At 43.7% G+C, this 18359-nt stretch overlaps 2 protein-coding genes across 2 annotated transcripts in view; both read left to right on the forward strand.

Annotated features, from left to right (window-relative positions):
* The first annotated feature begins 255 nt into the window (after positions 1-255).
* On the forward strand, positions 256-1716 carry cryba4 (crystallin, beta A4). Its single transcript, XM_061077599.1, has 5 exons — positions 256-294; positions 708-826; positions 957-1098; positions 1260-1402; positions 1569-1716. Exons 1-5 carry the CDS (start codon positions 256-258, stop codon positions 1714-1716), a joined length of 591 nt encoding a protein of 196 aa, XP_060933582.1.
* Positions 1717-3413: 1697 nt separating this feature from the next.
* The window catches only part of grk3 (G protein-coupled receptor kinase 3), a 57088-nt gene continuing 42142 nt past the window's right edge, over positions 3414-18359 (forward strand). Inside the window, exons 1-2 of the mRNA XM_061077476.1 lie at positions 3414-5544; positions 16816-16892. Coding sequence (XP_060933459.1) covers positions 5432-5544; positions 16816-16892 — 190 coding nt within the window. The 5' untranslated portion in view covers positions 3414-5431. The remainder of the gene's footprint in view (positions 5545-16815; positions 16893-18359) is intronic.

Here is an 18359-nt window from a genome sequence, read left to right on the forward strand (position 1 = left end):
GGCTTGTTATTTTCACAGAATAACACTTACAATAGTTAGCCTCCTGCTGTGCTGTTTTTACATTTGAGTGCAACTGGATTCTTTGTCAGCCAAACTTTTCTGTATAAGCTTTTTCAGAATCAAGTGCATGTGAACAGACCTCTCAGACTTCAGTGTTTGCACAGGCTGTGCCCTCTAGTCATTGGGATTTCTGGAAGTGCACTATGTCCCTTTCAACAATCTAACATTTGTCTTTATTTCCTCGTTCCAGACAAGATGACTCACCATTGCACCAAGTTCTCCGGCCACTGGAAGGTGAGTCTGCAGACGGAGGAACAGATTCATACATCACCTCAATAGAGGTCCTTTCAACCTACATGTTTTCACCGGGATGCCACCTACTGCTTCTTAATGTCTCGGATGAAAAGACACACAATTTATCACCAGCTCCTTGAGGGGAGCTACCATTTCTTTCTAAGCAGGGAACTTAATATATGTAGACTAGAAACTAGAAATACAGTATATCATATAAATTTACCTTTAACTGTCTGCCATCCCATTTGGTGCATTTAACAAACAAATCTAACATAATTTTATGCTTCTAAAAGTTGCTGTTAAGTTGGTTTCCTAAACAACAAGCCATCTATTTGTGTTTTAATGTGCTGCTGCATCCATACTCATTCATCATATATCAGCTGCCTTTACATCTCCTGATTTGTCCCTGTCAGATCATTGTCTTCGACGAGGAGTGCTTCCAGGGCCGTCGCCATGAGTTCACCTCCGAGTGCTGCAACGTGATGGAGTTTGGCTTTGAGACCGTGCGCTCCCTCAGAGTGGAGAGTGGAGCGTGAGTAAACAGATATTCACAGTCCGAAAAAAAGCTTTTAGATTTGCAGAGGGGAGCAGGAGAATGTAACACTGCAGCTGTCATAAAACTGAAATGAGAAGGTAATAATTCTGAACTTTTTCTCCCCCAGCTGGGTGGGTTATGAGCACGCCTCCTACCAGGGACAGCAGTTTGTCCTGGAGAGGGGAGAGTACCCCCAGTGTGATGCTTTTGGCGGTAGCAATGCCTATCACATTGAGAGACTGACCTCCTTCAGACCAATTGCCTGTGCTGTAAGTTCACAAGTTGTTTTCTCCCCCTTCCTTTTCACTCAGAAATGTCAATATATCTGCGGTGTCTGTGAAACCTTTGTGTTTGTCAGATGGTTGCCTTAGACCTGACCGACTGGAAAAACATCTTTTATACATTGTTTGTTCTCTCTTTTGCCCTCCAGAACCACAGAGAGTGTCGTATGACTATCTACGAGCGTGAGAACTTCCTGGGCCGCAAGGGTGAGCTTAGCGACGATTACCCCTCCCTCCAGGCCATGGGCTGGTGCAACAACGAAGTTGGCTCTCTCAGGATCCAGTCTGGAGCGTGAGTGTCCTCCAGCTGCCACATAACTCCTCCTACCATTCCACATTTATTATTTCATACTTCACCATTACATTTTCTTTTATCAGCCTCTTCAGCAGTTTGGAAAATATACTCACAACAGTCTACTTTTGCAGCTTTTAATGTGCGCATTGTTCTTTCTCAACAGATTTGTGTGCTACCAGTACCCTGGCTATCGTGGATACCAGTATATCATGGAGTGTGATCGTCACTGTGGGGAGTACAAACGCTTCAGGGAGTTTGGCTCCCACTGCCAGACCCCTCAGATCCAGTCCATCCGACGCATTCAGCAGTAACAACTTACTCCAAACTCCCCACACCCCCCCCTTCCCATCTGACCCTTCACCTTTGACCCCTGCTGCTACCTATTGCTGAATAAAATGTCTTTCTTAAACCCTACTGGCTTCCCTCTATGTATTTTTTTATCATCTGATGGATGAATGGATGCATGGATCTATAGATAAAATAAGATAGATAAACCCAAAAGTTCAGTGAGAGTTTGATAAACAGGTTAATCCAAAATGACTCTGTGTGGCATGTTGGCATGTACAAGCAAAATATGATCAGCATACGTGATCACATTGTTCCAGAAGTAAATGTCTGGTACAAAAAAAAGAGAAAATAAAATAAGCTCCGACAGAAACATGCTGTATTCATCCAATAACAATGTCAACAGCCACCTCTCTAGAGAAACAAGTACCTTTTTACTTTTGATAGTATATTTTGCTATTAATATTGGTATAACATACAATAGTAATATAAACTAAAAATACTGATAAAAAAATGTAAATGAAAGTAAACATCTTTGGGTTTTGGGATGTTGACCTAAAAGAACATCTGTGGACGTCAAAAGTCAAATGTTGCAGGTTCTTTTGCAGCTGAACAGTCGTAAACATCACTTCATAGTTTAACTGTTCCGACCTGCAAAATGACTACAGATGCTAATTATCTTGTAGCTACAATTTGGTACTTTAGCTTCATGTTTGAACTGGAGACCAGCCCTTTTAATAAATACAATAATAATAATACGTGTGGTAAATTCTGCAGATATTTTAAGTGTTATTTTATTTTGGTTCTAAGATTCCTTTTAAATGGATCTAGTAATAATTTGGTAAACAAAAACCCAGAACAAAATAAACAGATTTTTTTTACTTTATGTCACATTATCATATATATTGGCATTAACACACACTAGTGGATTTTAAAATTATAAATAATGCAAAATCCTGATGCGAATTATAAAGTAAAAACCTCCCTTACGTTCTTTAACTTTTTTAACCAAATTTAGCCCAGATGCCTGTTTGCCCGCCACAGCCACATGTGCAGGCCTTTGCACTGCAGTGCATGAGAAGCAGTACCGCTGCTGGCCAGGAAGCGGCGCTGCGCTTCCATCAGACACTACACAGTCTGTTCACTGGAGCATCTACAGAAAACCACTGACAGAGCGGTAACATGCATTATGAGAGGCCGCTGCTGCTGCGTGACCATTCAGATGCAATGTGAACAGCGACCTATGTGCCACAGGCTGGGGGCGGAGGGTCAGTATTATTAAAGCCTGTCTGTATGCGAGGCTGTAGCACTCATCCAATTCAAATCTTTAACAGCGTCCCCTCCATCATCCGGGAAATCTCTTGTAAACAGATGCTGTTTCCAGTGAAACGCTCAGTCATAAATCTCCACTGACAAAAATGCTCCAAATATGGACAATCCTGGAGATGAAGCTGCGATCACAGCAATAACCGCGCAAGAGTCACGTGTGTGGTTTGGTTGACGAACACAAATGTAAAAAAATAATAAAGACTTCAGAAAACAATGCTATTTCTGTCGACACCCAGTGTGGCCCAGGCCCAGTGCACAGTGAGCCGCTCCGGGTTTTACCAGCCTCTCCCCGCCGCAGTGGGAGGAAGTTGAACCACAGAGCAGTGCCACTGTGCTAATAGAAAAAAACCCAGGCAAAATAACCCAGGCTGTGGGTTCACTCACAGGGTTCACTGACACATGTGCCACACCGGGGCAGGGGAACCAGCAGCTTGATCGGCCGCGGCGGACAGAGACGCTCGGCACTCACGACCGACGGACGGACAGCTACTTGGCCGAGCGTGGGCTGCCCCAGCCCGGAGAGCCTGGTAGGCTAGGACCCGCTCGACTCGTGTCGTTCCCGGAGATCTGCGCCTCTGACGGGAGCGACGCCGGACTCTGTCGGACGCCTCTGTGTTGCCGACCCGAGGCCCGGAGGATCAGCTGATCATCGCCAAGTTTACAGCGCCGGGGCAAAGTTCTCGGTTTACGGGCGACGCAGATCACCGCTGCTCCAGCGGAGCTCCATCTCCCAGCAGCTCTCCCTCCCCCTCCTCCGCCCCTTCCTCCACGGCCAGCTACCAGCGTCACTGTCGGCGCACAGTCAGTAGCTCTGTGCTGGGTCTCCAGGCGAGGAGGGTCCCCCCCAATGCTCGGGGTAACACAACAAGCTGCCATGGATTATTCTGTGCCATCGTGTCGTTTTGGACTCGAGTGAACCCTCGATGACTGTTTCTTTCCGGGGACGCTGCAAGACTTCCCCAATCCCCGCAGCCAGTCTCCTCGCAGCGGCTAGCTTGTCAAGCACATCGCTGCCTGAAGCCGAGCCAGAGCTAGCTGCTGGAGCCAGCTGCTCCCCGCGTTCGCTGCGGACCACCGGGACATTTAACGTGTCCGCCGAGCTGGAGGAACCCGACCTGGATGCCGAGTGAGATTCATCTCCCTACACCCTGCTCGGTAGTTAGCCTACTGGTTAGCAGGTTTCATTTTTTTCGCTAGCTAGCGGAAGCTAACTAGCAGACGAACCCAAATATCGACATTGCAAGCGGGCTAAAGCGAGCTAGCTCTCGGGCGTTGAAGATTTGGCTCGGGGTTAGTTGATGACGCCCACCTGTTTGGGTTGGATCGGGTGCTAAACCCCCTCAGAGGGTCTCAACGCGTCTTTCTCGGGCGACATTTTTAGTGCATGTGTGTGTGTGTGTGTGTGTGTGAGGGGCAGAGAGAGAGATTGATGAGGCGATAAGCAGGAACATTGCAGCCTACACAGGAAGCCAGCAACAACGACGGCAACACAAACACGACCGCGGTGTGTGGACTCCTTCTTGCGGGGGGATGTAGACCCGGAGTCCCGACCCGTCTCCAACCTGTGCTCGCCTGGTTTCTATTTGTGCCAAAACGCGCCTGAGAGACTTGCGTGTTTTTTTTTGTTTTGTTTGTATGTGCGCACAAGCCGAGACACATCCAGGACATCGGCGGTGGACACTTCAACCGGTCGCCCACTGCCCCCCCCCCCTATAGAAGGGACCCGACCACACGTGTTGTTCGAACCAACGTCAGACTGTTTTTTTTTTTTTTTGGTTGGCTTCCAGACACGGAAGGAGCCTAGTGTGTTTTCTGTCGGCGTGTGTTTACACTTTGAGGGAAAATCCCAGAAAACACATGCTGCACCGGAGTCCGACCCGCCGTGTGGACCCATCTCCGTGAGGAGGAGCAGAGGAGACCCCCCCGGGCCCCTTGGGATCTGACAGCTGTCCCCGGAGCCGACATCTGGTGCACCTTCCCCTCGCTGCTGGGAGACAGATTACTACAAAGCAAAGGAGGAGCTGGCCTCACCGACAGATCTCATCAGCTTTTCCTTGTATTGTTGTTGGCCACCCCCATCCAGAAGCCCGCATGCATTTTTGGTCTCACATTCTGCACTAAATGGGATTACAAGGACGGTGATCAGGCGGGCCCCGTGACTGTCGTTTCTCACCTAACCTGTCACCCAATGTCTCTCTCCCTCTGAATTTCCCCTTTTCTTTCGCACCGATGGCAGTTTGAGGCGAGGTGAACACTCGATCGTCCGCCGCCGTCACGCACCTCGGCTCGGCCCTTGATGGTGGTCACATCTGGCGCCGGACCCGATTTTTTAATTCCCTAAAAAAAAAAAACTAAACCCATTCCCCTTTCATCCGGTTCTCGTATCAGCTGTGGTCGCACCAGGGTCGAAAGATGGCGGACCTCGAAGCGGTACTCGCCGATGTCAGCTATCTGATGGCGATGGAGAAGAGCAAGTCCACGCCGGCGGCCCGGGCGAGCAAGAAGATCATCCTGCCCGAGCCCAGGTAAGCACATCGACCCGGAGCTGTGGTGCCGCGGCCCGGGCTCCTGTTTGTTTGTTTGTTTGTTTGTTTGCGTGTCAGATGGATGGATCTCTTTTGTGTGTGTACGCTGTGCAGCCATGTAGGGAGATGGAGACGCGCTTCCTCTCAAACCTGTGACTTAAAGTGAAATAAGACCGTGGAGCAATGTCACCAAAACACCCACGCAGCGGCTCAGTCAGCACGTCATCTCCAACCTGCACTTCTATACCTTAGCCAGAAGTTAGCCTTATGTTAACCTCTCGGGGAATTCTTGTGTATCTTAATGGAGGCCGCTACAACAGGTCGTGATGCAGACACACACACACACACACACACACACACACAATCTCTGTGATGGTATTTTTTGCAAACACTAGCACCACGTGTTGATTATTTCCCATCCCTGATATCCTGGTGCCGAAGTGTCCTGTCAAACCTCCCTCATCTGCTGCCAGCCTTGCTTGACTGACAGTCTGATCACAGATGTGTCTGGTGGAGCATGTGCCACCGACTTGAGGCGGCTCAGTCTCATCTGTGGAGCTGTGTACCTTCCCAGCCCTTTGGTGCAGTTTCACTATCAGCATATGCAGCTCTTGATCCGGAAACCCCAGCTCACTTGTGCTGTCTGCAAGCGCCCAGTGTGAGTGATCAGGCCATCAGAGCAGACTACAGCTAAAAATCGGGTATGCATAATACACCCCCCACCGACCGCAACCCATCCCTCCGCCAGCTACATGACTGCATGTCGTTTTGTCTCTGCTACTGCAGCTTGTCAGGGGCTTGAAGGTGTCTCTTGAGGCCAGGCTGTAGGCTCGTGGCACGCAAGTTGATGGAAGGGGAAGTGTTCAAGCGTGGGACATTGTAAGTCGTTGGCACTTGCAATGCACACTTGTGCAAATATAGTGGCCGTACACTGTGATTTTACAGGTTAAATGACAATTCTATTCAAAGCTGATCTTTGGAGGTCAGCTATTTCAGTCCTTAATGACTTGTCTCGGCAGATCAGGCGAAAGCAATGATCCTGACAGGGGCGGACACAGTACTGAATACATAGCCTGTTGATTTTTTCCCCAACTGAAATGGGTTAGTGAAAGGATATTCTCTAAATGTGCCAGTCCATATCAATTGTCGGAGTCGAGGATATAATACAATTTGTCACCCTCTACATCTCATCTATACATTAATTTTTTATAAAAAAAACTGTAAAGCCCTGCTGTCTTGGCAGGGTTTCTAATGAATTCTCTCTTGAGATGTATCCTAAAGGTCAATACTAAGACAGGTTAACACCAAACTGCTCACTCTGGGACATGATTGGTTTATTACTGATACATATTTGACTGGTTATCTGTTAACAAATATTTCTCAACATGACCTTCCCCCCCGTTAAAATTACTGCCAACCTTATGTGAGTGGTTTGCAAGTTGATAAATGTTGGATTCTCTCCTTCAGGTTTGGATTGGTTTCAGCTCATCTCTGTGTCATATTAAAAATTAGCTTGCAGAACTCAAAGCTTTGCTGGAGAGAGCCAACCCATTACAGTGTACATTCTGTCACATTAAATATTTGTACAAACAAAGTTGTGTTGATGTTGCATAACACCACAGTTGCAACACAGCGTTGCAGACACTCATGTTCCTGAAGTCTGCAGTAAATATGATCATGCCTGAGCGTTCAGCACAGACACACAAAATTAAACTTTTTCGGCCCACCAGTGACAGTCTGAGTTGTGCTGTTGTGTCTGGTTCATTGCTTCAAACAAATTGACTCTAAAGGATAACTAGCTTCAAAGTTTGCGCTAAATTTCTGTCACTGTATGTCATTTGGGGTAATGTGTAATATTCTGCAGAAAAGAACAAAACATTTCTGTAGACTTTATCTTAATGGTAGTGATCTCCGTCCAGAAGAGTTCTGTGTCCGGAATAATCCCCATTTAGCCAACACTTGAAGATGCACGATCATTCATCTACACTGGTCATGTAAATGCTGGTGTAAACCAGAAGCAGATTTTCCACCTGGAACTGGTTGCTTAGTTGCAGATTGATGAGACCCATTCAGGAAGCAAATGCGGGTGACTGAGTTTCCGTTTCTCCTCCTCCAGTCTAAAACACAACCCCCGGGGCAAGAATCATTTCCAAAGTTCTGTATGAAATCTGTATGAAATCCAACTCCCTGGGTGACAGGGGGCACCTTATTGATTGGCAGTTAGTTGTTGTGTGGCTGTATAGAGTAGTGCTGTTGAAGGGCCTCTTCTTCATATACGCTGTTGAGTTGTTAGTAAAAAGTTTAGGTTGTGTGTTTGTACGCCAGTGAGAAGGTAATCAGGATCAGCTTGTCTGACAGTGTCACTGTGTGCCAAGCTAATTGAGTTCATGGCTGCTCATTAGTTGTTCAGTCTAGAATCCACGTTGCAAAACATTGACGTGAGAAGGTAATCCAAGGATTGGCAACCGTGTGCCGCTGAGACTAAAGATGACACCAGATCATTTGACTGATTAGAACGTTATCAACCAGAGAATAAGAGGTAATCGGCGAGACCTGCACACACTTAGTTTCTGTTGTTGTCATCTGCACCAGCCAGAGGTGTATATGAACCAAACCAGCATGGTGCATTGCTTTTGTGAATGTGTGTGTTTATCAAGAGGTTTCATGTTGACTATTATTTGCAGCAGCTGCAGAGATAAAAGCCTCAGCTAACAGACTTGTAAAGGCATTAATAAACATTTAGTAATATGAAAACTTATCCAACACATGTCAGTTAGGTAACTGTTATTATTGTCACAATAGAGTGTCAGACATAACTGGATTAAATCGTATGTAAAATATTAGCGTGATGGAGACAACACAAGAGAGGAGTGAGAGGGAAAAGGGTGTGTATGGATGGTTTCGGTGTAACTAGTTCCTAAAAATAGCAAAACTAAAGGGCTGTAGGGATTGTGTGATCACCTTCAGACGTTTATGTATGCACAGGTTTAGCCGTCGCAGTAAAGCATGTGTGAAGCATTCAGCTGCATGCTTGTGTGGGGCAGTTAAATGTGGCACTTTGGAGATAGTGTGGTGCTGCCACATTCTCGGCAGGCCTAGGCTATGTCCTCTGGCAGAGAGGTGAGACTTTGACAGCAACACTGGAGGCAGTTGAGATGAGGGGTATGGGGTAGACCTGACCAAGTTATCCGGGAGGTGGAGATACAAGAAAACAATCTGACTCTGGCGGTCGTAGTAGTAAAGACTCAGAACTACAGGCTTTGAGCCAGAGTACGCCTTTGTGATATTGACCCTGTTAAAACATCACACGCCCTGTCACTACACCCTCCCTGCCCCCAGACATCGCCATGAAATCAAGAGCAGAATAGATGCTTTTAGCAGCCTTCTTATTTTTAGATTTTATCAGCTGGAGTTGGCTTAACTTGTTGGCTGTTTTATAGTGTCTGTGTGCTCTTTGGGGCAGTCACTTTATGTTTGAAATTCGAAAATAAATAGAAACGTGGCAGAGAAAATAAATAACCGAACCATTTGAAGTCTATGGCCCTGTTCAGACCTGGTGTTACATTCGTCTTTGGTGATCCAATCACACCTGGCATTATAATGCATGTCCTCTGTGACCATTTGTATTGGATCACACTTCCTCACTCTATATGCAAATAAGCATATCTTTTCCGTTCACAGAGACCAAACGATGTTGTTTTAGCCAGTCCGACTATGACTGATGGAAGTGAGAGAGCAGGGACAAGAGCGGCTGAGTTAATCATTATGAAGCTTTAAAATGAAGACGATTTTACAGTTCAAGTTCAAATGGTGAAAACAGAAATAGAAATTCAACATTTGGTCGTCATTTTGTGTAAATTTTGCGGTGTTGGCGACAAATAAATCGATCAATCTGAAACACAGAAATGTAAAGATATTTTCGCTCATCATGAAACTTTAGCGGATTAGAAAATGTCAGTAGAGTAAGTAGTCCTTCAGTATGGCCCAGGAAATATTTGCCTTGAAACAGCTAAAAGAATATGGCTTTAGTTTATGGGCAGCAGGAGCAAGACAGAGTTCTCTGAATGGTCATAAACAGTATATGCTAACTGTGCAGCTCTTTTTACTGTATGGCCACTCACATAAAGTTGTTACCATCATCAGACAGTCAGACCTCAGAGTTTCAGCTGCAATTCCTGCAAGCGGCCTCTCTCTCCCTGAGACACTTTTCTTTCACTCTTTAGTCTGTGTACCTTTCACTCAGAATCTGTTGCAGGTGCATGAGTGCACTCCAGCTTCCGTCACAGATTGACGTGGTCGGTAAATGTAGCTGAGCAAGTGGAATTCACTCTCAGATCTACACCGAAATCAAATGGGTTCATTCCAGACACATGTTGCATTCTCACACGGAGTGGAAGTTTTGTCGTTATTCGCACAGTAGTTTGTGTCCTAGTAGTTATACAGTTTTGTTTATGTCCCTCTTGGATCTGGCAGTGACTCAATAGTAAAGGGCTAATGGGCCCATTTGACCCCTCCAGGACAATTCTTCCTCAAACACTGAAAGCAGTGTTACACGCAGTCTTAGCATACAGTTTTCCAGTGCACCATTGTCTCTCCAGCTACTCATTATGGGTTTCTGAAAACTCATAGATCCTTTTTGTCTACAGTTTCAGCTGACTCCTCAGTGTTTTAGTGAAGTGTTTTTGTTGATTTTTGTCCCCCCCGGTTCCACAGAACTCGGATCAGAAACTAGATTGCATTTTCAAGTTTTAAGGTATTAACTTGTGTTAAAGTGCACATGATTTGTTAGCAATTGAACATCAGAGGATGCTGCCAGTTCCCCTTGAGTTCCCTTTTTAAATTACATTTCACCTCAAGAGGAAAAGCATAATGGAGGAGATTACATTCGGATGGTGCCACGGTGTTAAAACCACACAAGGTGCTAAAACCACACAAGGTGCTAAATCCTCAAAGTAACATTGTTACTACTCCTACTTTTTAGCCAACACAGAGATAACATTGTTTATCTAAGAGCTTCCGCTTTTTTTAGTACTTAAATTTTGTATTGTAACAGTGCATTGAGTTTTAACAGTTATAAAGTTATCTCAACTGAAACTAAATCTATAATATCAGAAACATTTTAGTTCTAAGTGAATTGAGGAGAAACTATTTCTTTGTCTTGTAGGCGGCTCCCTCAGAATCCTACACATGTTCCATTGGAACAAGAGCCAGAAAAACAGGTTCCAAAGTCTAACTAGTCTTCCTGGTAAAGAGAATAATTACATGCTTTAGGCTTGAATGAGCTGAAATAGGTGTTGTTTCCCACTGCTCTGATTGTGTTTTTATCATTTGGTATTATTAACTATATATATATATACAAAGTGACAACTAGAGACCACTTTGATTCTAAAATAGAATTAACCGGTCAGGACATAGGCCATCAGCTATCATCTTGTGGTTCGCTATCATCACAGTTCAAGCACATGCCCACACACCGAGCTATAGAAATGCCAGTGACATCCTGTTCATGTGTTAAATATTTACACTTCTGCATACTTGCTGCAGCAAGGGTCACCAACACGAAGCTGTACCCAGCGTTAGTAGTCGAGATCAGCACCTAATGGAAGCTGGGTGTTTGTTCATTTACACACACTGGCGCTGATGCTTTGAAACTTGTAAAACGAAACTAAACTAATCACAGGAGGATAAGAGAGACGTTATCAGTTCACCATGTTTGGATCCTCCACACAGTGTATATCCTGAGCTTTTACTGCAGCACTGATAGTGACTCAACTGAGACCAGAGCACTGTGGTGCACATAGTACAGGTGGGTTTCCGAACCGACTTCGCCCACCTAGTGCTCAATGTTGTTGAGACTAGTATCACATAAGTTAATACACGCTGAGATTACTTTTTCACAGGCCTTGACTACTCTGCCAACAATTTCCTAATTGCAGTAATTATGTTATCAAAACAAGTGCTGTGTAAATTAGATCAACATTTTTTCATATGCTTTGCAGAGTTGCAACTACCTGATATTTAATCATCGCTGAATTATTTGTATCCCTGATTATTTTCTTGAATTTAGAACCCAAGTTGTAGTGTTCAAGTCTTTGTTTTTTTTTTGCTGTATTGACAGCCCAAAACTCAAATGATTAAATTAACTATAGAGAATGTCTGTCGATCAACCAATTATCACGTTTGTTTAGGGAGACACTTAAAAAGATCAGATAACATTGGAAGGGTCTTGCTTTTGGTTTAAAAAAAAAAGGGCCACAGTAGGAGGGTAAACAAGGCTTTTAGTACCTTCTGGCTTATTATAATAGTGGTAATTTGATTGGCAAGGTAGGTTTGTTCTCATTTAACTGTGCTAACAGCTGGTTCATCCTGGAACAGATGTAATGAAGGCAAAATGTAAGTTCAGCCAAAAGGAAGGTGTGTACTGCATGTTCTAATGGAACATGTGTGTATCCACAGTATAGTGTGTACTGGCACAGAACAATGCAATGTCCCTGCAATGTCACCACGTCTCACCGGTGGTCTCACTGAATTTCTAGCTCAAGGACACTTCAGTTGTTGTCCTGTCCCCTAACTTCCATGACCGCCGACATTAACTTTACTTGTACATGTCTACAGCTCCCTCTTAGTCCCACTTAGGGATGACTGACTGGAAAGCGCCATCTCCTTAAAACATGCTCAAGGGGCATTTAGAAAGTCCTGGGTAGAGGATGTAAGAGCTCTGCTTGCAGTGGGGGAACACAGAAGGTCCACTCTTTTTCAGATTGGTCTGGAAATGGGGTCAAAATTTGCACCAATTTGGATATTAGCCTGTTTTCTGTCAGGAATATGATATCTTACATTGTTTATAATCAAAACAGCAGTCTATCATGTCTCGTACGCCACTCAGGTGTGACTGCACTCTGAGTACTGTTCACTGGGTGTTCATCAAATTATCTCTCCAAATGGGAGTAACATATGTAACTACCCTACTGCAACACCTGGAGTTGAGCTGCAAACAGAATGGTAATTTTTCAAGTTTTTTTTTGTCTATAGAACATTGGAAAACAGTCCAAATGCTCATTGCTGTATTCCAGAGCCAACGTTGATTAATCAGATGTCCAATGTTGTCTTATATTTAATTCAACTTCATATAGGACTAAGGAAAGCAGCATTTTTTCAAAACTTTAAATTATCAATTTTCAATATTGTGAAGTACTAAGCAACATCAGAGCTATCTCACAGATTCCTTTAGCCCAACCAGAAAGACAGAAGTGTTCAGTTTTCTTCTGAAAAGGCGAAGAATCACCAGAACCAACATGAACCAAAATGTCTGTTTAGTTGATCAATGTATGGTGATATTAGTTTAGGGTGAGACTAGCTTGCAGAGGGGCGCCACCTTCTTTGGTGATAAGTTATCAATAGACTGGAAATAGGGTTGGGGAACAGGACATAGAAATCAGGACTAAGCTGAAGATTATAACTGGAGCTCTCTGCAGTTAACCGTGTTGCACTGAGTCCACAATGCTACAACATATCACCGCACAACCTGTTGGTGTATGTGACATTTGATTTTAAATATTTGGATAATGTCACAAGCCACTTTGCACTTTGTTGATTATTGTTTAATCTCGCCCATCTTTCAGTGAGACTCCAGGCTGCTTCATAATGTAGCAAATACATACAAGCAGTATTCATACTCTTGTGACAGCCCACCACTCATAAGTTGTCAGCATCACGGCAATGCCCTGTGGTTAATATTGCCTTATTTACCACTATGTCCCAGCAGTCATCCTGTCACTCACACTGCATTGTCACAGCAGGAGCCCCTTTGTTTCTGTTCTGCTGCGGTCATCTGCTCCCGTAAGCTGATGGTGGTGTGTAATGCTGGTGTTGTTACTGACTAAGGTTTGCTTTGGTGAAGAGCAAGGACACATCAAGGTCTTTGAGTCTTTCACAGTAAAGGGTTGTTGTATTTTGGAATGAGAAGTGGCTGTTGAGGTATTCAGATGAGATTTCCAATGCTTTCAGAAGCACAAAAATAAGAAGCATTTACCTCCATTATGTTAGGATGATGATAGAACTCTTAACCTGTTTTCGGAAATAATCTCTGGAAGATGTCTGGAGAATTGGGTCCGGACTTTCTATGCAATTTGCCTCTCATACATACCCGCAGCCTTAAGGTGAGGAGTGGTGCAACAGGCAGAGGCAGGACATAATCTATTTACTCTTCTGCGTAGATCACATGTTTTGTGTAAAGCACATCAACACCAGTGTCAGGCCTTAGCACCAAAGCTCTTTTAATCATCGTTGTCTTCTACATGTATGGCACTGCTTTTTCTTCTGGAGACATCACCACTCGTTTGTGGTGAATCCTGCGCAGGATCTCCTGCTGTGTTCTTGCAACAGCTCTTCCTGACTTTCTACAGACTTTTTTAGAAGGGTACTGGCTGAACAGAGTCCGCAGAAAGTATTTTGAGTGTTGTGTAGTAAATTATTTAAAAATAGTTTTAATGCAGCTGTGTTTTCAATCACAAACATTATCAACATCTGTACGACAAACATGATTTAGGTTCTGCAGATATCCTCCATTCACCTAACCTCAAAAACCATACATGTTGTTTCTCATGACACGTTTCCTCTGCCTAATAAAGCACGACTTCAACAGTAAATATTAGCAGTGGTCTTGAGGCAGCATCGTAAGTGGTGAGGTTTCATATAAATCATCCACAGTCAGCTGTGAATGATTCAGTGGAGCACACAAAAGGGCCTCTGCTAACTAAAAGAGGAAGTGTTTACTTCCTTGGTTCTTGTTCCTGTAACTGCAGAAATGTCTCATCTACTGTTCATTCCACCTCCCATAGAAGTCAGCATGCATGGGGCCAGGTTGCCTTCACAAAACCAACTGCAGTAAGAGCATTGGTCTGATGATCTCTCACTATATTATACAACAAATAGAAGAAAATATGTTACCCACAGTTTATAGTCTTCTGTTTTAAAGAAACAAAATGCAGGATTCCTTCTTGGCTGTACTTGGCCTCGCCCTACAGATTAGATACGTAATTCACTGTCATAAATATGAATTGCGGTCTGAGTCTCACCATGCACACAGCTTTTGCATTTTTGACAAGCTGATAGAGAACTGCTCTCAACTCGAAATAGAACATTAGCATAAAAGTTAACAGTCCAACACAGCAAACTAGGTGCTGATGTAGTTATCAGTGTCTGAGCAAGTGTGTATTAAATCACATTGAAGGGTTTGGCTAACTTGACAGCTAAACCTTATGGTGATGGGATTACATGGCTTCTGATGATTTAATAGAGTCGACAGCTTCACCTACACAGCCCAATGTCAAGAAAGCACAATACATACATAACAAACAAGCTTAAGTTACTGTCCTGCATCCTTTGGCTTCTTGGACATTAGAAAAAATATTCAGATGATCACTCTTATATTCACTAATTAGTTTTTTCTGACAATGTCCTCTTTGGTTTCTACTGGGGCTCTGCCAAGGTGTCCAATCTGCAAGTGGCGAGCAAGTTGTCTCTTATAGCTAGCTCTGATTGTTTGACTGACATGTGTCGTAGAGCAGGTTCCAGCAGAGTTCAGATGTATAGCGCAGTTCCAGAAATCCAGGCAGAACTGTGGCAATGACTTGGGCTGGCTGTGGCTGAGGGGTTGAACAGGCGCCCTCCAACCAAAAGGTTGGTGGCTTGATCCCAGTCTTCCCCATCTTCATTCTGAAGTGTCCTTGGGCCAGATACTGAACCCCAAATGGCCCATAGAAAAAGGGCTGCCTATAGATGCAGTGTATGAATGGGTGAATGGCAAAAAAGGTAATGTAAAGCGCTTTGATGGGTCATCAAGACAAGAAAGTGCTTTTTTAAGTACAGACCATTTACCAACGTGACATTGTCCCAATTCTAAGTCTGTGTATCATCACAATTGTTTCGAAGTTGTTATTTTTACGTATGAAAACAGCCTTGTTTTGTTACCTAGACTTTTGATATAGATCATTCGTAATTCTTTGTCAACTGACTTTTCTCATCGATAAATGGTAAATGGTTTTGTATTTATATAGCACTTTTCAAGTCTTGATGACCACTCAAAGCTCTTTACAGTACAGTTTTACATTCACCCATTCCCACACACATTCATACAGTGCATCGATTAGCAGCACTTTGTTGTTCTATGATGGTCAATTCAGGGTTCAGCATCTTGCCCAAGGACACTTCGGCATGCAGATGGGGAAGACTGGGATCGAACTGCCGACCCTCAGGTTGGAGGACGACCACTCTAGCCCTCAGCCACAGCCTGCATTAAATAGATAATCCAGCAGACGCAAAGTATTTCAATCTCACTGCTTTGGTAGATCAAAATGCTCAGTATGGGATGCTGATCAGCTCATTATGAGGTGAGCAGAAGAGAGAGTAGTTTTATGACACATTAAAGACTGTTGAAGGCCATTGAGACCCATTGTTTTTATAACTGAGCAACTGCACAAAGAGAAATTCCATTTGAATTTCAAAATGCTCAGTATTGTCCACTGATGGATCACAAGGGTGTTGTTATGACTTGTGCTGTTTAGGAGTTAAGAACATTTGTGCATTAAAGCCTCATGCCAAAGTGTAAGAAGTCTCACACACTCAAGACGGCATCAGTGGTCAGTGAAGTTGCCAACATCTTTTTCAGGAGATGCCACTCTGCTTTCATTTGCGCTTAATTTGGACTTAATTGTGGCAGCAGGTTTGTAAAGTGCAACGATAAACAATAGTACCTGGCCACATGGGCATATGGACATCAGGAGTGAGCTCTATCAAAATGTAAATACTGGAAATAAAATGGTCTAGCCACAAGGAGCCAGGGCTGCTTTTTGCTTGCACATATTCACTGCGATCCTTCAGAGGTGTTTGTAGGTGAACCCTGGGCACCCGCTACTCATGTATACTGGGTCCTGGTGTGGTGTTAATGAGCCCATGGAGGGGGTGCTAATTGATTCATTCTCCCCACTCTCATTAACACCTGTTCCCAGGGTAGCATGTATCTCTCCAGGTTCCCCGCAGCCTCCCATGTGTCCTCCTCCTTCCTCGACACCATTGGACTCTGTCAGGGGACAGGTGGCAGGGCGAGTCCTAAACCGAGGCCAGGATCACACACTCAGGAGGAGGAGGACGGGACTGGCCTCTGACATTTTTTTGAGATTTGCTTATTGTAACTGACTTTGTGTGAGCTGTTGATTATGGTGTGTATTAATCCATGTCTCTCTCCCCACCCCCACCAATCTGTGTTCACAGTATTCGCAGTGTGATGCAGAAGTACCTGGAGGAGAGAGATGAACTGACATTTGACAAAATCTTCAACCAGAAAATTGGTAAGTGTCAACATTTCTTTTATCGCATTCAAGGATTCAAGGAAATGCTGTAGATAGCAGCCCAGGTGTCTTGCTTGCATCTTCCAGGGCTTCCAACTGCATGTTCTGCATTTGAGAGTAAAGCAAGTTCGATATCTGTGTTCTACAGTTCAATATAATGTAGTAATAAAATTATTGCTGATATTAATGTTATTACCATAACAAGTATCATCCAACTTTTCTGACTAGGGATCCTGTAAGTTAGAATGTAAGCGATACAGATAGGGAACTATAAGGAGTATTCATAACATAAAAGTCTCAGGAATGTGTGTTGAACTAAATATATAACAGATACTCATTTTCTAAATGACCTGAAACTATACAGATTTTTTTACTCCTCATCCAACACATGAACTGATTTATCTGTAACAAGCCAATATTTATTGGTCTTGTTCTGGCTTTATTGATTTCTCTAATATTCTTTTAGATTATTCTACATAGCTTTAGTCTTTTTTAAATATCAGTCAATTTCCAAATTATATTATTTGTAACAATCTAACAATAATTGTCAGAAGGCTGAACTGAAACATGGTTGATGTTTGATTATTGTGCTCTCTGCAATGCTGTTGTTTGCTCTTGGTAGACTATGAGACGAGGATGTGAGGGAAAGTGCTGCTGTGTAAAATTGCTCAACAATAGCATGTTGGTTTTGTGTTTTTGTAGATAAACATCCCAGATCTGAATCACATCCCTCAATGCGTGCATCAAATAGTCTGTTAAATAGATAAGCAGTCTGTAACTTTCTCATGTGTAAGACTTATAATCAGTATTTTGTATCTTCTGCTGTTCATGTCATCTGTAGGCTGTTGCTGCCACCAATAATTCTGTCAGTGCACAAAAGAGTGATTGTCTCAGCTAAGATTTGTTTCTAGCTATTTATTTTTGATTTTTGTGAATGAAAGCAGAACCCAAATGAGTAAAAAAGTATCTTCAGATATGAGACTGTTCTCTTCAGTCACAGAATCAAGTGCAGTGTGGTTTTGTAAATTCCAGAATTGCTGCTAAATGGAACCTGAACTGTGCAAATAATGTGCATCCTTGTCTATTGCTATTCGCTCTGCCACATTGATCGCTTGTTGTCAGAGGTTCGGTGTTAACTCTGTTGCTATTGGTCTCAGTGGGATTGTTCCCATGCTGCTGGTCCTGCCATCTATACCCACAAAGCCAACTGGACAAAAGCCTTCCTCACAATCAGCCACTTGAGTTTTAACCAGACTCAGTATTATCTTTATTGTTGCTTCAGAGTCATAGACCACATTGGATGAAAAGTCTTTTCTCACTTTCTCCTGAATGTCAGGGTTTCTGAGCATCAGTATGGTGGTGGTTGCTCCGTAACCTTTCATACAGATACCTGCTGTTGCCTCTCTAGGCAGAGTTCTTGGCTGTGATCATGTGGCGGCTCTGTTTGTATTCCGTGTTAGCACTGTT

The sequence above is a fragment of the Limanda limanda genome, chromosome 1 (genome assembly GCF_963576545.1).
Source record: "Limanda limanda chromosome 1, fLimLim1.1, whole genome shotgun sequence".
Classification (NCBI taxonomy): domain Eukaryota; kingdom Metazoa; phylum Chordata; class Actinopteri; order Pleuronectiformes; family Pleuronectidae; genus Limanda; species Limanda limanda.

Coding starts and splice junctions, on each gene's coding strand:
- cryba4 (XM_061077599.1), top strand. CDS start 256: ATGACTCACCATTGCACCAAGTTCTCCGGCCACTGGAAG. Junction 295..707: donor AGTTCTCCGGCCACTGGAAG/GTGAGTCTGCAG, acceptor TGTCCCTGTCAG/ATCATTGTCTTCGACGAGGA. Junction 1,403..1,568: donor CTCAGGATCCAGTCTGGAGC/GTGAGTGTCCTC, acceptor CTTTCTCAACAG/ATTTGTGTGCTACCAGTACC.